The sequence below is a fragment of the Pagrus major genome, chromosome 5, assembly GCF_040436345.1.
Source record: "Pagrus major chromosome 5, Pma_NU_1.0".
Taxonomy (NCBI): domain Eukaryota; kingdom Metazoa; phylum Chordata; class Actinopteri; order Spariformes; family Sparidae; genus Pagrus; species Pagrus major.
Window position 1 is genome coordinate 24,308,856 of NC_133219.1, and position 25,570 is coordinate 24,334,425.

Consider the following 25,570-nt stretch of genomic DNA (forward strand, 5'->3'; position numbering starts at 1 on the left):
GTTATATCTTACTTCCCTATAGTTATTAATACGAAACGTCCTATAATAAAGATCTGAAATAACTGCACAAGACCGTGGTGTTTCTAGTTTTGCACTAAGCTGTGAGCTTTCCCTCATTAATGAAATTACTGTAATGACTTAATGTATCAATATTTGTTTGATATTATATTACAGATGTTTTCATAGAAAAGAAACGTGTTCAAACAGAAGTACAGAATAACCATGATTATTTTTATTAATTCATCTTCAGTTTCAATATCATTACAGAAAAAAACATCCTCTTCATTATATTTATACATTAGTAGTAGAATGCTGTGTCATTGCTTCATTACAAGTGCTGGTCATAGTTTATAGTGTGTGCAGTGTGACACTGAGTTCAGTCCAGTGTTACGAATCACTCAGTACAAAGGCAGTTTAACAATAACCTGCTTCTTTTTACTCAAATGAATCTATCTGGGTTTTGATTAGTCCTCATTGGGCAGGTGCCACAATGTGCTCTGATGCTGTGTTCATGTCATAATGGGTTTATCCTAAATATGAGTTGTGGAAAACAGAAATGTGGTTTAATTTAATACTTTATAATTTAATTTGTATGTGTGCCTTCCACTGAATGACTGACCACCTTTAAAATCCTGCCAGAAATGTCACTCTGTTCTTCTACTTTGTTTTACATGACATGAACACAACATGAGCCACTGATAGATACATGGTAGAAATGGGAGAAAGGACAGGAGGGGTGGAGGAAGACTGCGTCAGCCTACCTGGGAAAGTGGTCAAAGCTCAGATATTCTGACTAGTGCTGCATTCAGGTCACAGAGGAAAGATAATAGACACAAGCTTCTGATCTGGAAGTTTACACTTCATATCAGCAACTGACATCTTGAAAAACATATCTTATTTCATCTTGGTGTATTTACTTATCATTAAAGCAACATTACATAGAATTTGGAATTTTGTGCAATTTGGTGACCCTCACAGCACACACCAGCACCTTAACATTGTCATGGTAGAAACACACCAGTTGAGTAGTTTATGAGCATCTGAACGTGACACCTTGCTCTCAAGTGATGTCGGGTCGGAGTGTTCTCAGTTGTTTAAAAGTCACAACTCACCCAAGCAACACTTTCATTCATGTTTGTTGGTTTTGAAAAAAGATGGAGTTGCATTATTGGTGAAACAGAAGCCAGCTTTTGAGACAAGTTGTCAACTCGGTAAAGTCATTAATCTTTGTGTATTTAAAGGGTAACTCCACCAATTTTACACATTACAGTGTGTTTACAGGTCTTGGGAAATACTACTGCTTATGTGTAAAAAGGAGAAAAAAGCCTTTTGTGGCTTTGTGGTGTATTCTGATAAATTGCCTCCAATGATGACTAATTTGCATTGTTGGTAATGTAGGCACCAGGTTTTAAAAAGGAAGAAGAATGTGTGGAATAAAGAGGTGATATCTTTTTTTAGGTTTTAAGAATTTAGGTTTTAATAACAGTTATAGGAGTGCAAGACTAAACCAGTGAACCTTTTTTTCCCCACATATGCAGTAGAACTCCCCATGACCTGTAAACACACCCTAATGTGTAAAACTGGTGGAGTTACCCTTTAAAGGATAAGGCTGATAATATTCTACATTTTCCTGACTACCAACAAATCCCATCAAACTACCATAACCAAAAATGAACTGATTACACAAACAAGTATTGTGTGCGCATCCAAAGTCAGACATATTGTCTTCCTCTGTGCCATAGAGCTCCATTGTTGTCCCAAACCTATTATAAACACATCAGTGAGCCATTGCACTGGGTGACATGTTCCTTCATTACTATGAATACACACACTACAGTTTCATTTAAGGTCACACTTGCACCATCCTGCTGCCCCAAATACTCACTGGAGCACCAGATGTGCATCAATCCGCAGCTGAAAATATCCCCAACAAATGTACAAGTCCCTCCCGTTTTGGGAATAGTTGATAATAAGTATAGAATATCACAAGCATTATCCTCCAATACTTAAAATGCAAATAACACATTTATTAAAGACTAACCATTTCAATTTCCTACTGCAGTATTGTTGTGTAAACTATAAACTCCCGTAACACCACTTGAATGCAGGATTTGGGTTAAACTAATACTACCAATGTGTGCCACATCTGTTATGAGGAGAGTCCCTCCCTGGCTACAGATCATGGAAGTCGTTATGTATTTTATTGAAACAATTATGTTCATATTTAATGTCGGACCAGAGTAATCATTACAGTATGGCGACTCAATGAATCCTGGCTCACCCTGCCTTAAAGCAGAGCCCCTGACCCACCTCAAAGAGTTTCATGGCTTTCATTGAGAGTCATGATGAAGTTTTAGTGTCTCAGTATGGTTTGAAAGTGTTATATCTTGAGAAAAAAATTAAAAATACCCTTGTATTATTCCTCTTTTGGCAAAAAACTCATATTTACTGTACTGGCACAAACTATATCAGCAACATCATCAAAATATGTTTTTATAAGCCTTTAGTTCATATTTCTGTCAACATTGATGTATGGGTCAGTGTGTTCCATTCCATGATACTTCAGGCAAGGGTTATCAAGGAGATCTATATCTGGATAGAGGATGCCAGAGCAGAAAAGAAGAAGAAGAACAAGAAGAGTGAAAGAAGGGAGAGAAATAAGGGGGGAAAGTTCAGGAGGAGTGAAGAGAAGAGGGGCAGGTATCTATATCTCTGTATCTACCAGGGAAAAATCAGGGGAAAATGTTGACGCACAAAGCCAATGAACAGGAGAGAGGGCATGATTACTACTAAGATGATAATATTTAGTCAGAACCATGATAATAATAATAAATAGAATATTAATTAAGAATATTAATAATCATTATCATCAGGATAATAATAATAATAATAATAATAATAATAATAATAATAATAATAATAATATTACAGAAAAAATCTCATAGTTTCTTTTTTCTTTTTCACATTTTTTTTCTCCATTGAAATACAGTGATCTCCTCAGAGCAGACCAATAAGGATTCAGCCTCCGCTGGCTCCGATTGGCTGTTGCATATGACATCACAGCTAATGGTGACCAGGTAGACATGCACCACTTCCTGCCCCCGCCCGTTTCCTGTCCAGACAGGAAGTCCTGGCACTGCCATGGTAATCGGTAGCGAGTGACACTGAAGTCTGGGGAGAAAACGTTTTGTTATAATATGATGTGTTTTCTTCTCTCTTTATTAATTATAAAATACATGTGTAGTGCTCCTGTGAACTTGAATCAAATAGAAGAGAATGTAATGTACCTGCATCATAGCCGTCCGATGACCATGACGTCCACAACTTCTCCCTTATGCAGCTCCACATACTGCTCTGTCTTAGGTGGTAACATCAGCAGACCGTTGGCGCTACGCATTGACATTAGCCTGCTGGATACCTGGTTGCCTGGAGAAAGAGGAACAGAGAGTAGCCCCTTTTAGTTAGAAAGGGGCTACTCCAGCCAGGTAAAGGCTGCAATCTGCCGTCTTGTCTATGTGAAACGGAGGTGTAATATTCCTCCTTTGCAAAAAAGCCACCACTGGGGTAGGCGCAAACATGTGATGTGACGTGAAGCACGAAGTTGGGCGTGACGAGTGATCTGGTTATTCAGTGCCGGCCCAGACCAATTTGGTGCCCTAGGCAAGATTTTAGCTGGCGCCCCCTTGCATCGCATACACTCACACAGAAACTGCATGTATGTATTCAATATTTTAAAAGTGCATCTTAAGAGAGAAGAGAAGTATATGTGACCACTGGATGTTACATTTTAATAAAAAAAGACGTATTTTCAATATAGACTAATAATGAAAATACCATGAGATTCAGTCTAACCAGAGTGCAAAAAGCAGTGCGGTGAAATGAATATATATATATATATATATATATATATATATATATACATATATATACATATATATACATATATATACATACATACATATATATACATATATATACACATATATATATATATATATATATATATATATATATATATATATATATATATATATATATTTGTATGTATGTATGTATGTGTATATTTTCACGTTTTTCTCTTCTTTCATTCTTTTCCTTCCCTGGGCGCCGGATGGTTTCAATCTTTTGGACATTGTGATTCTGCTACAGTATTAATAAATCTCTCTCTTGGTCTTGGGGTCACGGTCCGGTCAGATTCAGGTAACTCGCCTCTCAACCCTGCCCCCCCCCACCCAGGAACCCAGAAAAAAGGCCCTTCCATTATTTAATAGGCTTTGCTATGAAGTTATGTTGCTGTGGGCTTATATAATATTTCGAAATAATAGTAGTAATAGCACTGGTAAAAAATTGTTTTTTTTTTGTTTTTTTTTCTTTTCTCCCCCCGTTTGCGGCGCCCTTAGTATTCGCCTATACAGCCTATGCCAAGGGCCGGCTCTGTTGTTGTTGACGATTCTCTCAACTGTGATGGTTAGCATCACCCGGATCTCAGCGGCTTTCCAGTTGCTCATCTTGACGTCCGCGGATGAAGTGATGAACTGACTGCTGTGATCAGCTGTTTCCTGCTTTTAAAACTCCCGGCTGTGGGTCACACAACAGTGCACGTCATCGACACCTCCGCCCATGTCACGCAATTGCTGGCACATCGACGCCTTGGATTTACATTGCAATGGAGGTGGCAAAAAGTGTACCCTCCGAGGCGTCATATTGGCGGACCAAAACAGACCCCCAATATGCCGCGGTCTGTTTAAATTTGCGGTCCTAGCCCCAAGTTGGCGGGTTGCTGTCCATTATAAAAACGGCTGGTGTTAATACATCAGTCTGTGTGTTGGATGTGCGTGCAGTGTTAACCCTATTTTGTAGATCCAGTACAGGAGCCATGCTAGCCCAGCTTGGATTTAATGTCTTGTTGCAGGGAAAGAAAAGGTACAGATGGGACTTGGGCTGGCCAAGGAATGGGAAATCAGAGACTGGTCTGTCCACATCTTTACAGCGGCCCGTCTCCACTACAAGGACGAGGAGAGGTGGTGCTCACACATGTCAAACTTTTAATGTGAATATGTTGAACATATTATCATCACCATCTTGTTGCTGCTGTTTACATTCACCCAAAAGCAAATTTAATAAATGCACTACAGAATTAATTCCTGAGTGGATCTGTGTATATGTATATCTGTATATAAATAACTGCATAAATTGCTGTATTTTTTCCATCATATTCGATTCTCCATTTAGGTGCCTGTGTAAATGTTCTGTGTCTAGCTTGACGAGGACCACAAACTCTCTTTTTATTGTGCAACCAAGTGCTGTACAAGGACAATTAATTTACCTTGATCCTTTGTTTCATTTGGCGCACACGTGTAATTTCCACTCCTATTGATTACAATACTATTTGGTTGGTCCACTGGTAATTAAGGTTCCATTAGAACAGACACATCTTTAAAACATTACCTGTTTTATGGTGGGTTTTTTAGTATTTATATATTGCCGTATTTTGAATGTAATCTCTGCACACTATGCATTTAATATTTCATGATACATTTGTATTTATTTTTTCTGTGGTGGGTATGGTAATACTGTCAAGGTGCAACACAGATTGCTCTGTGTAAACACAATGGGTCTCATTCATGAAACATGAGCAGAACGAATTTGTGTGTAAACTGTTCGCAGAGGGAAATTTACGTGCATCTCGCATTCATCAATATTTTAGTAGCTCCGATCTTTTCATAGCTACTAACAAAATCTACACATGCTGCTGACCACGCGTAGTGCTTGTGTAAATTTAAGAATGCACATAAATAATGCTTGTCACTATTGGAAATTACAATTTAAATTCATATTGCGCTCTGTTATGTACACAATACGCAGATGCCTTTGAAACACGTGATATAGCCTAAACATATGATAAAAATATAACACATTTAGTTAAAGTAGTTGGCAATTGGCAGGTTTAAGATCCAGATTAGGTTCATGATTGTGAATTATCTATGTAAATCGACTCAATAGATTACACGTTCTTTCTACATGTTGAATGATGATAATAAAAATATAGGCTCCAGTGGAGGCATGTCGCTGTCTCCGCCAGGTATAATTCCTGACAGAGAGGTCTCCCCAATTATCCCCGCGATGCGCTCGTCTGCAGTTGATAGCTGCGACTGTGAGCCTCCTCCTCCTGTGGCTGATATATTTCTTTTGTGTGAGGTTATGCGTTTCTTTGCCTCCAGTTTCATGTCAAACCATTTACGCTTCACCTCGGACATGGTTCTTTGGACTACAGAGACAATATTGACAGCATCTGTCACCTCCCTCCAGGCCTTCGCTTTGCCTGTCCCTGTCACACCACTGCTAACAGATGAAAATACTTTTTTTTTTTCTTAATTCCACTTCACCCAAAAGTATTTCTATCTCTGCTTCCGCAAAGTTCTTTTTTCTTTCTCTCCCTTTCTTCGTTTGCGCCATGACTGACAGGTCGACTGGATGCATCTACACCTCCTTATATGGTGGTCATTGGCAATTCATGGGCGGGGATTTATGCTAATAGCTGATTACCGGGAGCGCGCTGTCACTTTACGATGGATTGGCATTCACGATCATACACACGTGTTTACGATCAGATCTGAGTTTCGCGCAGTGTTCATGAATCCGGAGTAGGTTTTTAGTAGCGTAGGCTTTTATGTGCAAATCTACGCACAAATTTACTAACGTTTCATGAATGAGACCCAATGTGCGTGATTGTGTGTTAACCTGTGCTTTGTGCCCAGGGCAGTGGCTCCTGGTGATGCCAGGTGAGAATACAGCGGTGGTACTCTGGTCTGGGATCCAGCTTCACGTCACAGGAGAGCTGAAATACAAGCACACAAAATGTTACTGACATATGAATATGGATTGTATACTGTCCAAAAGTAAAAGTTTAAAGGAACTTGGGGCAGGATTTGTGAAAAAATAAACATGCATTTTAAGTTTTTTAATGCTAATGGGTGATGAAGCGTTCAAAACCAAAAAGAATGAGCCCACCCACGTATCTCTCCATTGCCTTGAACAGGCTGTGTGCTGCATAATGTACTGCAATTCGTGGTCCGAATTTCCCGTGCAGTCTTGCGGACGTGACGTCAGATGGCGCAGAATGCGCGTCCTCGGATACGGGAAGAAGACAAGCGCGGTGGACCCAAACTAGTGTTTGGGTAGTAATGGATTCTGCTACGGCCAGCAAACGACCCACCACCACACAAAGTCCACTAAAAAGTCATACTAAGAAGAAAACAAAGGTTTTATCAGCGGCATGTCTTGAGTCGAAACAAAATTACGACCAAAGCCGGGCTGGCACCCAAATAAACATCGGATACGCGTTCGACTCATGGAGGCAGCTTCAACTTGAATTGGGACTGAAAACAGATGCTGACATGGCTCATTTCCTAGTAACCAGGTAAGAAAACATTATAGGTCATGTTTAGAGCTTGATTTGAAAATCATATGAGATTACGAGGACTTGGAGTGACCTAACGTGCAAAGTAGTGTTAGCTGCAAACATGTAACATAGTCCACCGCTGTGTAACACTGAATAGTTACAGACTGCGCATTTTCCACGGTCCTTTATTCTGAAACCGTATAGTTAGAAATATATCCCTTTATATATGGGACCGAAAGTCCAACCTGTTATCCAGGAGGTGACATTAGCAGCTGGCTGTAGCCACAGGCTAACGGTTTGTTTGTGTCTGTGTAGTAACATTAGCCGCTTACACACAACAATCCCGTATCAGAGACGATATTTTTGTCCCCCAATATGCCGTCTTTGCTTTCGCCTGTGCCTTTCAGACTGCATCAACCGTAACGGTAAATCGCCGCCCTTGTGTGTCGCTACACACAGCGAGCCGGCTTCCAGGCTGCTTCATGTGTGTAGGGGATAAGGCATCAGCTGCACTGCTGTGAAGAGTTCATGCGCGCTGACGCGCCGGCTTGGCTGATGGCTCCAGTTACCCTAACGGCCGCAACGCCTGTTGTGTCACTATTGAGTCTTATTTCTTGATCCTGCCCCATGTCCCTTTAAGGTTTTTAATCGTATAAAACATTGGTGTAATCAAACCGTTACTTTACATTTAAAAAGAAATATTTTCTGGGAATTACAATTATTTATTTCGCAAAGAATTAGATGAAAAAATCAGTACCATTCTTATATCTGTACAAATGGTTAAACAAATGAGATATAACATGTTAATTCATGACCATTAGAGGTGCTGGTAGGAGGACTTTTGGACGGAGCCAGGATAACGATTTCCCCCTGTTCCAGTTGTTCCAAAAAGTTTTTAGTTACTTAATGATACATACTGTAATAAGGTGATGCATTACTGATCCCCAATGGGGATGTTCTCCTTTATCGGGATTCTAAGTGCTATATTGTAGGCAACTGGACTTGTTTCAGTTTCTTGAAGACGTTAGATGTTTCACCTCTCATCCAAGAGGTGTCTTCAGTTCTAACTAATTGGAGGGGAGTTGCAGGCTTTTAAACCCTGTGTGGGAGTGTCCTTTCAGAGTTGTTAGGGCCACTTGTGGGTCGTTGACTCAACCAGCCTTCATGTGGGTTGCTAGGGCTAGGTGAGCCCAGATGTGACTGGTTGTTAAGCTGTCTGGGGAGGGAATTCAGTACTGCATTGTAGGTGGTGATAAGTAGTTTCGTAGGCCAACTCCTCTGTTCAAAGACAGTTATTCCAGTTGGACATCGATGGATTATTTTACTCCTTTCAAACCATCTGTCTTCTCTGGCCAAAATGTGCACATTGTTTTTGATCGTACATTTATTGTGGTCTCTCCATAGTGAGGTCAAACATCCGTTGGAGCTCTTAAGAACTCAGCATCTTTCTCAACGGCATGACAGCAAGGTGGGGATTGAACTAGTCATCAAGTTGAAGGATTGCTTCTAAACTTAATATATCACTATTTCTCTCTTTTATACTATATTACTTAAAGCAACATTAGGTAGTTTGGACTCATTACTACCCCCAGCTGGTTGAGAAGCGCAATTATCTGTTACCAGTGTCATAAATATTGTCGCTGTATGAGTATCCCTGGGGAAAATTAATACACGTGAATTTGTTGACGGAGCCGGCGAATCACGAAGCCTCGTTTGGAAACATGTCCACCGACAAGGTAAAGTAGCACGTTACACTATATTTAAAATATCATTACATTGTTTTGTTTACTGTGACAGAAAACTACAATGACACAAAGAATGGTAGTATTTTGCGTTTTGCTCGCATGGTTGAACATTGTTAGCAAAGGATGTGATGTGTATAGGCTAATGGAATAAAAAACGTTCATGTACTCATATAGCCATAATGTCCATAAAAACCGTTTAGACGTGAAGTAGATGCGCCGGAGCATTATTTTATTGATTCTAATATGATCAATTTTATTGTTATTGTTATTATCATATTTTTGTATTGATCCGGGGAAATGGCGAAACTGAAATGAAGTAAACACGCTGTAGTATTAGTTTATTGATCTGGGGAAATGTAAACAGACATGAAGTAGACGTGCTGGAACATTCGTTTTGGATCAGGGTAAATACCAATATGAAATACAAAACAGACATGATGGCACATAACGTTGTAGCCATCGTTCAAAACTTTCATTATTTTGGCAGCTATCGAGGTTACTTATTACTTTCCATGCAGCCACAACAAATGATGTTATTACAACTTTTTCCAATCTTACTTTGTGAACTTTACGTCTGAAAATATAACTATGTTTTCGGGAGTTACTAAATACAATTGCAAGTTGACGTTGTGTTTGGTGTAATAACTACAACCAACTCGGTACGACAACAGTAAGTAGCATGCTAATGTTACCGATAACAACAATAGCCTAACGTTACCTCCCGACCACACTGTTCAACAATTACGTTGATTATCTGCATTGCACTGTATTTGGCCTTCAATCAGTTTTTGGCAGGTGAAAACTGATTATTTACTGTTGTAATGGTCCTTTAAAAGAATTCCAAGCTGTACTGTGAGCTCAGATCTTTATATTATGAGGCTTATGAATGAGATCAAATCATATTTAGGCAGAAATAACCTTTGAGTAACTGTATTTGGCCTTCAATCAATTTTTGGCAGGGTAAAAGGCCCATTTTCTGTTGTAATTGTCCTTTAAAAGAATTCCAAGCTGGCAGGTGAAAACTGTTCGTTATTTTATAGGCTTATGTAACCCTCCCATAAATCATGTCTTTTATAGTCTTGTCTCCAAATAGTAGGCATAAACAAGAATATTTGATACCAGACACATCCAAACATGGGAAGCAAATGCTATGTAAGGCCCAGATCAGATAAAAAATAATGCAGAGTCACGAGGATAATTGCAAAAGTGATCATTTCTTTATTGAAAACCCACCCATAAATCACATTCATTATAGTCTAATTTCCAAAGACAAGGCTAAACAAAGGCATCAGACATACCAAGCACATAGAGACATGTCTATCACGTAATTGTCATGCCTGACTTCACTACAAACTACACTTCTTTTGGCCACAGTTGTGATAATTACGTAACAACAAACGTTAAACTTTCTAAGACACATACCTTTGCTATAATTGCGGATGTACAGTTGTGTGTATCTGCATATTATGACCATTTAATCCAGAGAAAATCAGACGTTTTAGCGCTACCGCTCAACGGGCTGCTGTGCGCGCTCCCACGGCCGGAAATCAGATTCTGGCAGACAATCACTTTTTGGCACGACATAATATATGACTTACAAATCCAGTGGCATCAAGGCTAGGTCGCCATCAGTCTTGAAACCCATTTCTTCTTTCAGCTCGCACCACTGAGTGTAAGCTGGTCCAATATTCATCCGTGTCCGGGCTCGTGTTACATCACTTTCTGTTTTTCTTTTCTTCGCCTCGTCAGACAATACCTTCTTTGCTTTTTTAGCTGGCTCGGCCATGGCGTTGGTTTACGAAAAATCCAAGTAGCTGCTGGCTAAATCCACCGACAAATAAACGTGTGACGTATGCCGTAAAGCAGGTCGCACTAGACGCCTTTATGCAGAGACGTCACCATTCATCCTATTAACCATTTTTCTACCACTTAACTGAGTTTAGAAACATTATTTTAAGGTCGAAAAACTATCTAGTGTTGCTTTAATAGCTACTCAATTTAAACTAATGGGTTTGTAATATTTTGTTTGTGTGGTGTGTGTGTGTGTGTGTGTGTGCATGTGTGCGTGTGTGTGTTTTACCCTGGCTTTAATAATTGTAGGTCTAGGGTCCAGAATGCCTTGCATCTTCCTCAGAGCAGGAATCACGAACAGGTTACATGTCACCACTGCAGACACTGGGTTACCTAGAAAACAACACAACACTGGTTACTAGGGTAACTGTACAGAGGCAAATCTGCTAACTGGCAAATCCAGAGTTAGCTAGTTAGTAATAATTGTAACTCTTGCACTACCTCCATTTGCATTAAGTATTGTTCCTCTATGTGTCTGTCAGCTGCTGATATCTCTTTACACCAGTGTGACCCAGACACACTACTTGCCTGACATTTATCTTAATGTTATAGTCATAACAAACATAGGAGACCTTTTACTAAGAGAACAAAAATCGCTGTCAGCAAAAATTGTCTGAAGCAAGCTCTCAACGCAACCACATTCGGCTGAGCTGCTTTTTCTTTATGTCCAATCGGATTTTAGAGAGATTCAAATTATTCTGCTTTACAGAATTTTGAAAACGTCTAAAAAAGTATTGGCAGATTGGGACGATATAGCACTAGACTAGACTAGACTTCCAGTGTGGCTCAGCTATACTGGGCTTTGAGTTCAAGCGTACCAAAAAGTAGGTGTCGGTCATGGCCTGTTTAGTTTCAACTACAATTGGCCTTGATGCCAAGAGACCATGTTTGCTCAAAACATCTGAGGTACATTAGATGGTTCATTCACAATTCTTTTTGGAAATAAACCTGTTAAATGTTTGAAATCAACTGACTGTTAATTTGACTTACATCTCCCAAGAACCCATTTTACTTGTTTTTGACTACAATGTAAATGCAGCATGAAATGAGTTCTAGATATGAAGTTAGTGACAGAGGGGACTGAGACTCAGAGGGTGAGGTCATCATGATAACTGACAAGAACAAGGACTCGGAAAAGTAGCCAGGCAATCAAGAATAAGCATGAATATGCTAGTATAGGACTGACACTATAAGACACTATAATTTGGGCTCTGACTCGGAGGTCTTGTGAAGCTGCATCTTGTGCTGTCCTGCTTCTTAAGTTCTTTTCCCGTGTGCCTGTTAGTGCCGAGGTGAAGGTTACATACAACAAATGGGACATGGCTTCAGAAGAATAATCTGAGTGCGTGTTGAGCCAAAGAAAAACTAAAGAGACTATCAGGTCAAAGCAGCTGGGTGTCAGAGATGGTCCAGGGGATTGGACAACAAGGAGATACACACTTACTGACACTCACATAACCCAGTTACCTGAGGCATAAATATATTACCTGGCAGAGCAAAGATGAGTTTTCGTGCTCCATCAATGTCAACTGTAGCAAAGGTAGTAGGAAGACTGAGAAACAGAAACACATAGAACAAGTATCAGAGACAGTAGTAGCATCTCATACAATCAAGCTGTCAACATCAGTTGTACATAGAAGCAGCAGTAAATACAAATAAAAAAATTTAAAAAAAGTAATTAATAACTATAGTAGTTACAGTAATAGTGATAGTAGTACTGATAGTAGCACAAGCAGTACTAGAAGCAATGGCATAACCTCAGCAGTAATAATAGAAATATGAGGAGTATCAGCCACACCAGGAGCAGTCGTATAAGTACTAAAAGCAGTAGAAGAAAAAACAATAGTAAGTGTTGTAGTAGTTACAGCAGTAGTAGCAGAATGATATTAGCAGTAGGTGTAGAAGTAGTAGAAGGGACATCAATAGAAGTAGGAGTAGAAATAGTAGTATTAGTACTTGAGTAGCAGCAGTAAGAAATAGCAGTGGAAACTGTAGATGCAGCAGTAGGAAGCTTGAAGAAAATGAGCAATGAATAAGTTCATCTTATTTCTCACCAGGGGTCAATAAGAAAATTACTTTGGATATAAAATCACAGTTCCCCCCATTTTAAATTCCCCCAGCTAAACTCCCCACCCTTCCTTTCCACTCCCCTGTCTCACCCCGGCTTCATAAAGACTCGTCCAAAGTGGATCTGAGCATGGAGGTCAATATCCAGCACCTGCTTTAGGTAGTCCTAATGAGACACAGAAAAACAGACCGATGGAGAACAATAATACATTAAAACTGATGCTGATTCAAGTTTGAGGCAAAACTGCTTTCATTTATTGTTATATTAGAAAGACAAACCTGTTTCTTTATTTAAAATCAGAACATCAACTCAACAGGTCTGTGAAAAATCTTTAGTTAGTTTGAGGAGATTGGTCATAAGTGAGTGGTTACCTTCTCTCCCATGGACACACCCCCAGAGGTGATGATGACATCGGCCCGACTGATTCCCTCATGGAGAGCTGACAGCAAGTCATCAGGGCTGCAAACACAGTCATAACACATCAAAGCCAGCTATCTGCTCATGGGAAGTGCTACTAACAGCGGTATAATGTCTGTGGTGGAGCTTTGTCAAGTCTGGGAAATAATCCTATTGATGTCAAAGTGATGTCATCAGCGTTACGCTGGACTAGAATTGAAAACTACATATTATTAATGGAATCCTTGTGTTAGAAACTGGAGATTTGGAGACACTATAGCCTTAAACTCGACAGGCAGAGTGTACTTTTGCAAGCTACAACTTATGTTTTTAAAATTGTATACTTTCCAATATACTTACACTGAATTTATGTTTTTCAAAACTCTTAATGAAATGTAGTCTGTGCAACATTTGTATCACCAAACTAAATGTTATCATAGCAGAGCAGTTTTTATATAAAGCTAAAAGGATCCTACTTGTCTCCAACGATGCCCAAGTTGATGGTGGGATATCCATGTTCCTGGATGGTAGACAGCAAAGTGGAGCGGTTGGAATCTCTGATTTTCCCTGGGTGGAGGTCATCCTCTGGATTCAACAGCTACACAGAGCATACAGAGAAGAATTCAACTGAGATCTTGATTTAGTAGAAAACTGTGGTAGAAAAAGTGATGACATATGAGAAAATGGAAATTAATGGTTGCTATTCTGTCATCGTTAGGTAACCTGAGGGGCCTCAAATGCCTTCACACTTTATGAGAGAGATGCGGGTTATCAGGTAGTTGCCTTTAGGAGGACCTTGAAAAGGGGCCCAGCTTCTAGTCTAAGTGTTTTGATCCCAGTTGATAGTTCATATGATGCATAGACAGTTGAAGGATATAAGCAGAGACAAAGTAAGGTTTCTTTTACTTTTTGGTGGAAACTATATCCATGTGTGCTCTCTGTCATGGCCATACACACCATTTAGTTTGGTGAAGCAAAGATATTTTGCAAGGCCAAGATTGGCAACATGCTCATTTGAGCACCATCATTGCTTGGGTGGGTGGGTAGGGAACTGGATGATCTTGTCATTATTGAAAAACTTAACTCAAAAAAATGTTGTTTTGTGTCAATAACTAACAAAAGGATGATGACCGGATTGTTAGCTGCAATGGATGAGGCAGATAACAAGAGAATATTACTTCCTTGTAGTTCAGTGTCATTCATTCCCAGATAGGATCTGACCAACAGCTCCTGTGCAGTGGCACTACATTAAACAGTGGCCATTCATCATGATGTTTGCTAGTTAGTTTCACTTGAGTGAGTGATTGAGTGAATGATCTACCTTGCCAGCTAGCATTAATGCCATCCATCAAATGGTAGTTTGATAAAATTTCAACGAGTGTTGAAATGCTTTTCTTTCAATTCAGTTTGTTTTAAGGGTTAACATTTACGTTGAAAATAGATAACACAATATATTTATAATTAAATTGCAAGATTAACCTGGCGGAGTATCAGTTGATGCTGTGTTTTGTGAACTGAGACAGACATAAATGAAAGAATTAAAATGACTCAGACAATCAGAGCTCAACTTGGTGTAGGGAAGAGATTCGGTACATGATGAAAGACAGAAAAAAAAAGAGAGAAGGTGATGGAGATGAGAGAGAAAGACCAGGTACTGAACCTATAAGCTCAATTCAACAATGGCACAAACAGCTAGCATCATTACAATGTAATAAGGTAGTATTATGTATAAAAATTGGTTAAACACACATTTATTTTACATTTATGTACTGTTTGACTCACATTTCTATGATATAAATGCAAAATGTTTTTTTAATAAATTATTTTAATACACAGTCACAGAGATTTGGTCGTGATTAGATTAAAATGTGTCTGTGGTGTGAGTTTCTCTCAACTTTAACACATTCTCATGTCATACTGCTTGACAGATCATTTAAGTTTCTGCGCACAGACCCACAGACACAGTTTTAAAGCTACTGTATCGTTATTTCTTTACAATGTTTTTATTGATCAGACGTCCAACTTTTCTCCATCAAAAACCCAAAACTCTAGATGCAAAAGTCAAAAGAAAAGTTTGCGAGTATTTTCATCTGTTCTTGTGTATGTACCTCATTTCCAGTGGACATAACAGCCACCACAGGGAACTTGTGCACGCTGACCTCGGTCACTCCCACTGTAGCCAGCAGGCCAATCTCTGAAGGGCCCATATGTGTGCCTTTAGCAAGCACACACTCCCCTCGCCTGATGTCATGACCTATTGGCCTGTGTACACACACAGATACCTTACAATTAAAATTAGCTAGTGGCTCTCTAACACAGCTTCGATAGCAATTAGTTTCCATTTAGTTCCTTTAGCATATTGTGGTTGTTTGGTTTACCTGATGTCCTGTCCGGGGCGGGCCTGGACCATAATCCTCACCTCCAGCTCCTCTGTGCCCTGAAATAAGCCAGACTGTCATCACCATACCTGCTAACAAAACACATACTGTCCATACACAGTGGTGAGGTAATGCCAACATTGGACCCATTAACAAGCACAACTGGTCAAACTAGACAGTGTCAAGCTAACATCCTTACATCCTCAGACTCCCGCAGAAGCTCTGTATCCTCTACTTGGACCACAGCATCGGCTCCACAAGGAATCGGGGCCCCAGTCGTCACCCTCATCACCTGACCTGGCATCACTGTATGGGTGGGCTGCAAACACACAAACACATACACAAAGCTTATTGAGTTGCTGAGGTGCTTCTAGAGCTATGAATTTCACTGTGCATTTTACTTCAGAAGTCATAGCAGAGCCAAGTATCTACGGTACCAAGTATGTACAGTACCAAATATTGATAAAAAAGGTAAAAACAAGGAGCAGCAGTCACATTACTGACAGTGATAGTGAAGTTATTAATAGATATGAGAATAGGACTAGTAGTAGTAATAGTCAAAGCTTTAGCAGTAGTAACAGTCATTTTGCTCGGGGGTGTAATGTCAGCAGTTACCTTGCTACCTAGTCTCTTTTCCAACATCAATAGCAGGTGCTGTAGCGGTGGTGTTTTGCGTCCTTTTTTGTGTTCACAACAACAGAAATTATACAACCAGAGCAAGCAGCACTTTTGATAGTTTGGTATTTTCCTGACCTTGAAATTCACATTGTCCATCTATCTTGTTATTTCTGAAGTGATCATGAAAATTGCAGACTAATGGGGGGTTCATTCAAAAGAGGAGGCACAAAGTCAACTGTTGATATTTTGGTGGAAATTTGGTCTCAGCCCTTGCAGCGTGTCAGAGCCACGTCTATTGCTGGGACAAAAAAAAAGGAATAATGCTTTAATCACAAATTTCTTGAAACACTCCCCAAGCAGTGGATGCATTTAAATCTGGATCAGAAAATAAACATTTAATGAGATGAAAGCAGGACTTAGATTATCTGTGGTGATCTATAAATTAATGCAAGTCAGTAACTGTTAACCACAGCTGCTCTATAGTCTACAACAGCCTTCTCCGAGTTGATTAAATCCATGCAGCCACCTGAAGGCAGCAGGACAGATATCTGTGATTAATGCACTGCCTGATATGGGGGTGTCACAATTTAAATTCTAAATTGAAAATCGATCAAGATGAGCATTCAAATTCAATTATCAAAATCCAAAGCAGATATTTTGGTCTATTTTTGACATTTTATTTTACTAAATTAATGGTGCACCTCCTTGAAAATTTCAAGCAATAAATGATTAACCTGTAACCACCAAAAATAGGAACAGGCAAAATCTGTTTTTCTCACTGTGATTACAAAGGAGTCGAGGAGGCGCAGAACTGACCAGCACAAAGAAATGCCAGCAGACCGCCTGGGTAGCGGGGCTCTGTGTGCAAGTTACAGGAGCAAGTTGACAAGCTGCACCACTCGTGCTGCAGAGTTGGGAATAAATTTAACCTACACACGAGTTCAAAAAGTGCGTTGTGCAGCATTTTGTATCCATTTTTTTCCGGCACAAATCCACTTCATCCCTGCACGCTGAGGAGTGCAGGGATGAAGCGCTTGTCTGGTGAGAGCCTAGCATCTCTCTGTGTAAGCGTAGCGTCCTCAGCAGGATGTTGTATTTACAAATGCACCTGCAAATTGGTAGTGTTAGAGTCCTTTGCTGGTAACATACAATTGCAGAATTCCAAAGAATTGTTCCAATGTTTTTGACAAAAAGTGATATGTCTTGTTTTATTATTGAACTGTGTTAGAGTGCATTTATCATATATGATGCAGATTCATTATTTGAAACACTATGTTGCAAAAGATAACTGACAACATTCATTATTCAATTCAACATCACAACATCTCCACAGACATAAACTCAACATCAAAACACACCATATGAGTCTGGGTGTAGACAACAAGATGATGAAGAAGATCATTACTGTCAGGCTTTACTATGATTGGCTCAGCTGTTTCAGAGCTATGAAACCAGTGATGTGACTGGCTGAGAGTATATTTATATACAGTCTGCACATAACTATATAGTAGAAGTGCTAGAAGTTGTGTTGTTAGCAGTGCCAATAGCTGGACTGCTAAAGGTGATACTAATGGTTCTAGGTCGTGTTATCCAACACTCTGACATTACTGTAGTGTTAATGTATTAGAGCTGACCTGTTGTCCAGCCTGTGATTCCCCCATGATGAAGCGATCTCCTGGGCCATCAGCAGCTGCAGGTCAAGAATAATGATGTTGATCAAGTTATTATGGGAATTAGACCATGACTATTTATTAAAGACTCAGGTGGCAGCAAAGAATACAGCAGGGGGATTCAATTAAAATTCAAAGAGGTCCAATTAGAAGAAAATGTATTTTCTTCTAACTGGAGCGAAGGTCCGGACCATCATCATGTTTAACTTACAATTCAGTGCCATAATACAGTATATTGAAGGAGCCAAATAATTGTATCAATGTCTGTATACAGTCAACAACTAATTGTCAAATTACAGTCAGTACAGTTCCAAATTTCAACAATTTCGTCAATTTCCACATTGAACTGAAGGCGTTTAAAATATGCAGCTTATTATAAATAAATATTTAATAAATGTTCTTTACCCATTTCAAGTAAAATAAGGGCAGCATTTTAAAATAAAAAACATTACAGAGCTTTTGTAAAAATGGAATGGTGTAAGGGCCAGCCTCATACACATGTGTAGCTGGAACGATATTTTGTTTAATCATGTTGTTAGTGAAAGTAGTCATTTCTGTGCACTTAAATTCAGATATGAGTAGCTGCTTCATCTCTTAGTGGTACAACTGCCTGTTGGAAAAATGAACATGAAAGAGTCCATTCTTGATTAAAAGATGTTTTCGTTGTTGACTTATGTTTTGCTGTCCGCCTATTAGTGACCTCTGGAATACAGTTTAAATACAATATAGTCTGAAGAAAATGGTTTTCAGTTAATTCAATTCCAAAAACTAAATAGATGTATTTGTATAGATGAACGCAGCCATCAGCTGAGTCAAATTTAATGGATGCCGTTGAACATTATTGTCCCCTACATAATGTTTACCTGATGTTATATGTAATAGATTTTCTATGTAATAATAGATATTAGTGGACTCACCTCGTACGGCATAGCCATCTTTAACGGAGGCGGGGAACGGAGGAAGGTTGTCTTTGGCATAGATGTCCTGAGCGAGCACTCGACCCAACCCGTCTAAAGAAATTAGTCCAATTCAGTTTAGTGCAAACCACACTTTGACAACAAATGCTCCAATCATACCAACTACACACAATAAGTACAATGTGTGTTCATTTTTAATGTCTTGAGAGCCGAACTGTCTTAAACCCCATGTGTGATGTTATATTCTTCTCTGTTTCCTTAAAATAGCACTAGACAAGTCAAACAGAAGGTTGAAGCACATACCTACAGCACACACACACCTACAGCACACACACACATACAGTCGCAGTCAAAAGTTTACATACAGTTGTAAAGGAAATGTATATGCATGGCAGTCCTGAGTTCCAATGATTTCTACAGCTCTCATTTTTCTGTGATGGAATGAGTGGAACACATACTACTTTGTCACAAAAAACATTCATGAAGTTCAAAAATATACATACAGTAATACCAATATCTGGTTAAATGTCCCTTGGGCATTTTCACCTAAATTAGGTACTTCTGATAGCCATCCACAAGCCTCTGGCAGGCCTCTGGCTGAATTTTTAACCACTCCTCTTGACAGAATCAGTGACGTACAACCAAATTTGTTGGCTTCTTCAGCACGGTCTACATGTTCTTGATGGGGTTCAAGTCAGGACTTGGGAAGACCATTCCAACACCTCAATCCTAGCCTGATTTAGCCATTCCTTTACCACTTTTGATGTATGTTTGGGATGATTGTCCTGTTGGAACACCCAATCTTCTGGCTGATGATTTTAGGGTTTTCCTGAAGAATTTAGAGATAATCCTCCTTCATTATTCCATTTACTTTCTTTAGAGCACCAGATCCACTGGCAGCAAAACAGCCCCACAACATAATACTACCACCACCACACTTAACAGTAGGTATGGTGTTCTTGGGGTTAAAGGCCTCACCTTCTCAAGGTGTCCACAACTCAATTTTTGTTTCATCTAACCACAGACAGTTTTTTCTTTGTCCATGTGATCAGCAGCAAGCTTAAGTCGAGCTTTAAGGTGCTGCGTCTGGAACAAGGACTTCTTTCTTGCACAGCAGCCTCTCAGTTTATGTTGATGCACACTTGACTGTGGACACTATCACCTGTCTTCCAGCAGCTTCTAATTCATTGCAGAATTGCTTTTTATATTTACAGTTGTTTGTACAGATGATCTTGGGACCTGTAACTGCTTTGAAATGGCTCCAAGTGACTTTCCTGACTTGTTCAAATCAATAATGGGCTCTTTCAGATCAATGATGAGCTGTTAAGACTTTCGCATTGTAGTATTTGTGGCCGAGTCTAATGGGTGTATCAAACAAGTCCTATTAAAATGGGCCCAGAAAAGCTCTTGTCAATCAGAATCACTCAAAAGAAGTTAAGAGGCCATGCTACAAAGAAAATTTGAAACTTTTCTATAATCACCTAAATTTATTGTTCAAGTTACAGTATGTATATTTTTGAGCCAGCAGATTTGGTCACATTTTCAGTCAATTTCATGAATGTTTTTTGTAACAAAATAGTATGTGTTCCACTCATTCCATCAAAGAAAAATGACAGCTGTGGAAAGCATTGGAAGTGAAGACATAAGCCCTTTTCACACAGAGACTCCTCATTATCGGTGCAGCAAAGTTTCGCCATTTCTCCGCCTTTGTTCACACTGAACCAAGCAGGGGTAAAGCCACGCCGGTGTGTAATTTCATACAGCATGCCAGCGCTACGGATCCAAAAGAGGCATGATGGTACACATCATGACGTTGAGATCTGTGTGATTTTTTTTAACATGTTTCCCTTGGTGTCCACCTGTTAATCTAAACATGCATTGGCTGACTGTTTATAATAATATGGATGCAGTTATAATGTGTTGTGACTGAGATCTTGACCCAACATGCATTGTGGAAAATGTCAAAGTTACGTTTTTCGCTCTAAATTACATCATTACATAAACGCCATTAGTAAACAGCGGACCCTTTCTGGCTCTCTCATTCGTGGGGAGGGATGCTGTTTTCTGGGGGAAAGTTCACTGAAGTTCCCAGAGACAGTAACTACAACAACACAATAGTGGAAGGTGACAAAGACATGGTGAGTTAAAAGTTTTTTGCTCTAAATCACGTCACATAATCAACACCATTCAACTGCGGGAGCCACCTGGCTCTGCTGCTGGGGACAGACGCTGTTTTTTGGCCAGAAATGTGACGAAGAGTCGGTAGGACAGACAGGATGACACTTTTCCACGTATGGATGCAGTTGCCAACATTACTGTTGTTTGTTCCTGTAATGTCGCTTTGTGGGTTGAAGTGTGGGACATTTCTCTCTTATTTGATGAGTGAAGGATCTGTTTAGTTGTCAGACTGTGAACACCATCAGACGGACACACCCCTGGTCCACGCTCGCCTCGGCTTTTCTAGTCGGACAGACACCGGCTCGCCTCTGTTGCAGCTCTGATACTACCTCCGGAGGTGGATCAGAGCCGCAACGAAACTGCCTCTCTCCGCATCTGTAACTTTCACACAGACGGCAATGCAGAGAATCGGCGCATGAAAAGGTGAAAAAAAAAAGGTACCTACAGTACACACACACATACTACTCACCTCTGTAGTTAATGACTTCAATTCCCAGAATTGGTGTCATCTCTAGAACAGTGATGAAGGCTTTGTCCATTGACGTCAATGGGAACGGAGACATACGATGGCGACGTGCCACTTTACTGATGTCCACTGCACTGTGGCCTACACACACACAAACATGACACACACACAAAATCAAAGAGATCAGCTACATCATTAAGACTACTGACAGTTTGAGTGTAAAATATTGATCATCTTGTTACTTATTACAATACATTGTTCTGTTGAGAAACCATGGGCCCTAGCATTCATGTGGATGCCCCTTGACACGCACCACCTAGCCAAATATTGTTGCAGACCTAGTTCACCCCCTCATGGCAACAGCACTCCTAGATGGCAGTGCCCCACCCCTTCGATCTGGCCTCCAACTTCACTAGACCCCGTTCTGATCGAGCGTCCATGGGATTCCTGGAATAAATCCAACGCATTGCAGCCCATTGGGCGGAGGCGTGGACATGATCTGCAGTGGTGATTCATGTGTGTCAAGTGGTTTCCACATGAATGCAAGGAACCCATTTCCCAGTAGAACAAAGCACTGTAACAAGATTATCAAGGTTATTCACTTCGTCTGTCAATGGTTTTAATGTTGCGACTCATCGGTGTAAGGGTCATTCCATGCCAACTCACCTCCCAGTTCATGTCAGGGATTTTCTTGAAAAAAGTAATGTTGAGACCTCTATTAAATTCATGTCACCGTGCAAAATCCAATAGCTGTACTCCAAATACTTTTTAAGTTATGAATTTTTTAAGTTTGAGCTAAATTTCAGTTTCAATTTCATTCCTTCTATGTGTATGTGTAAACCTCACCTCACACCCTCTCGCTCATTTTTCACTTGATTGGGTTGAAATTTGTCCTGAATATCAAAGACACTCTTAGGATAATTTACAACATATATTCATTTAAATTGTTGTTGCTGGATGGTTACAGTAATCAAATTATTAACAGGAAGTCATTTTACCAGAATGAATAATCTGTCATTTTCAAAAATTCATATTTCCACAACCCAAGGTTGGTTCTGTGTACTATTAATGTAGTTCTGTCACACCCAGAAGTAATTTGGTCCTGTATTAAAAATTGACTGCCACAGATCTTGTTAAATATAGCTTCAGAGCTGAATAACCCACTTTTTGGGTTATTTCAAGTGTAGATTTTGCCTAGAAGGATTATTTTAATTTCCTTGAAACTTTAGTGTGTGAAAGTGTTGATATTCATTGCATATATAGAGAATCCAAAGATGTTATATCACTCCATTGTTTATAATTTTTTTGAAAGAGCTAATTTTCACACTATTCAATGGCTGTAATATCACATTCATTGGTTTTATTTCATCAGTAGATATTTGTACTGAGTTGACTTCAAGGTTTTCTATCCATCTGATACCTATTAAGCCTGTCTTTCAATTTGCAAGTTACATCTTGTCATGGTTTGGTTTGTTGTGTACTAGATGATGTCATCTTGGATTGCAATTAGGGATGCACAATATATATCAGACAGATAAATTATCGGCCCAATAATGGAAAATGTACTTATCGGTTATCGCCAGATAAAGAAATTATAGCCAATAATACAAAGCCAAGTGTGGTGGGTCCGTGCGTGACGTATAATTTATTTGCACTTGTTCATGTTGTGTAATGGAAAATGCCAGTTTAGGGGGTATTTCCTAATTTCATTGTCCTACTTGTGCTAATGCAAATGTACATTGGCCACAGAAAAGTAGAGCTCTGTCTTTGATGCAGATTTTTTGAGTTTCTTTTTCAATAGCTGATGCTGCCTAAACACTGTTAAACACTTGTTCTGTTATCCAACTTGTACAATGAATATTGAACAAGGAGGTCGAGGGCCGGAAACAGAAACGGCACGCCTTTTAAGTAAAAGTTGCGTGTTTTGAAACGTGTTGGCTGCAGCGGTCACGTAAGGAGAGCTAAAATAAATAAATAAACAAATAGCCTAAATAATAAAATAACCAAATTCAGAACGGTTATACAGTCATATTTTTGCCACTTTCCCACAACTCATAATGTATAAATTGCCAATGGGCGCAAGTACTGTAATTATTAGAGTGCTGTGATTCATCTATGTTAGATTCATTAATATATTCCTCAACCTTTTTGATTGAGGCTACTTAATCTGTGACTTTGAGGCTAAACATTAAAGGCTAAAATAGTGTTGTTACTGTGAGTTATGAATTATGTTCATTAATTAGGCTATTTATTTATTTAATTTACCTCTCCTTAATTGACCAGTGCAGCCAACACGTTTCAAAACACAACATGAGGGAAAAAGTCTTCAAGTTAAACCATAAAATCTTATCACAGCTATGGTATATCAAATAAACTATCTTTTCTCACTACATCTTAGCCTTTCTTACACTTTCTATTATTGGTTATTTTATCGGTATCTGCCATGAGAGTCAGGTAATTATCGATTATCGTATCGGCTGAAAAAAAGAGCCATATCATGCATCCCTCTTTGCAATATAACCAGAATTATTTAAAAGGGCAATCATAAAGTCTGGTCCGACGTCCAGAAGCATATGGGTCGCAACATCAAACTCTGTTTGAACACCGTTCTCCTATTTGGTACAATTACAATTTGCTACAGATGTCTGGTCCATATTTTAACCATAGTTGGGCCTCTATGAGACCCTTAGCCTGCAAGATCTATGTGATGGAAATGGATTACTTCAATTCCAGAAACTTAGAGAGTGTTACTCCCTTCCTGGGTCTTCTTGGTTCTTATACCTACAATGAGATCAGCAATCCATACCCATGGTGTCCCCTGAGACTTGCCTTTACTCTCTCACCCTCTGAGCATGTGGGTTAACCCTTGACGTTCCTCGGCTAGGCTGGTGTCCACCATTTATAATGAGTTAATCACTAAAAATGCCAAAACTTTGGGGGTAATTGAGTCATGGAATCATGATTTTGAGGGACAAGGTTAACTGGAAACATGTTTGGGCTAAAATATTTATATCATCAAAAAATCCGGCTCATCAACTCATTTACTCTAAGTTTGTACATAAATTCTATGCAACACAATACAGGCACTTCAAAATGAAGCTTACAGATAGCACAAATTGTACTAAATGTAGCCAGAATATTGTGGCTACGTGCCCTCATGTCTTCTGGGAATGCCCTTCTGTATCTAATCTTTGGTATAAGGTGGCTAAGTGTCTTGAAAATATTCTGAATTTCCCCATCCCTAAACAACCCACCCTATTTTTATTTATTGACGACTCTATACTGATAGCACCAGATTAGCTTTTAGAAAGATTATTTTTGCAGGTTTAACTGATTGTTCTCCCTTGAGCCTCTATCAATAGAAGAATGGCTGAATCACTTTAGGGATATTGCTTTCATAGAAAGATCATTAGCTGTAATCCATAAAGCACGGACATCCACTGTATATTTGGATACCCTCAACAGCTCTCTTTCGACCCCACGCATTCTTGTACAAATATAATGTGTTGTTAGATTGCACTATAACAGTCCTGGCCCCTTTCCTGTTCACCCTGTACACTGCAGACTTCTCCCACCAATCACCCCACCGCCATCTACAAAAGTTCTCTGACGAATCTATCGTCGGCCTCATCAGGGACGGGGACGACAGAGCCTACAGAGAACTTATTAAGGACTTCGTAGACTGGTGCCAGCGGAACCACCTCCAGCTCAACGCCGGGAAGACCAAAGAGCCGGTGGTGGATTTCCCCAGGCACAGACAACCCTGCACACAGGTAAACATCCAGGGAACGGACATTGAGATGGTGACATCTTACAAGTACCTGGGAGTTCAGCTAAACAATAAATTGGACTGGACTGATCGCACTGCAGCAACATATAAG

General features: G+C 39.6%; 1 protein-coding gene across 3 annotated transcripts in view; it reads right to left on the bottom strand.

Annotated features, from left to right (window-relative positions):
* Nucleotides 1-210: 210 nt before the first annotated feature.
* Nucleotides 211-25,570, bottom strand: part of gphna (gephyrin a) — a 74,171-nt gene continuing 48,811 nt past the window's right edge. For all 3 annotated transcript variants that reach the window (XM_073465661.1, XM_073465663.1, XM_073465662.1), the window contains exons 11-24: nt 21,693-21,830; nt 19,046-19,138; nt 18,093-18,148; nt 16,040-16,159; nt 15,841-15,899; nt 15,571-15,724; nt 13,939-14,060; nt 13,438-13,525; nt 13,158-13,231; nt 12,486-12,550; nt 11,228-11,331; nt 6,742-6,838; nt 3,288-3,426; nt 211-3,171 (exon numbers count right to left, since the gene is read on the bottom strand). In XM_073465661.1, the coding sequence (XP_073321762.1) occupies nt 3,293-3,426; nt 6,742-6,838; nt 11,228-11,331; nt 12,486-12,550; nt 13,158-13,231; nt 13,438-13,525; nt 13,939-14,060; nt 15,571-15,724; nt 15,841-15,899; nt 16,040-16,159; nt 18,093-18,148; nt 19,046-19,138; nt 21,693-21,830 (1,304 nt within the window). In that variant the 3' untranslated portion in view covers nt 211-3,171; nt 3,288-3,292. The remainder of the gene's footprint in view (nt 3,172-3,287; nt 3,427-6,741; nt 6,839-11,227; nt 11,332-12,485; nt 12,551-13,157; nt 13,232-13,437; nt 13,526-13,938; nt 14,061-15,570; nt 15,725-15,840; nt 15,900-16,039; nt 16,160-18,092; nt 18,149-19,045; nt 19,139-21,692; nt 21,831-25,570) is intronic.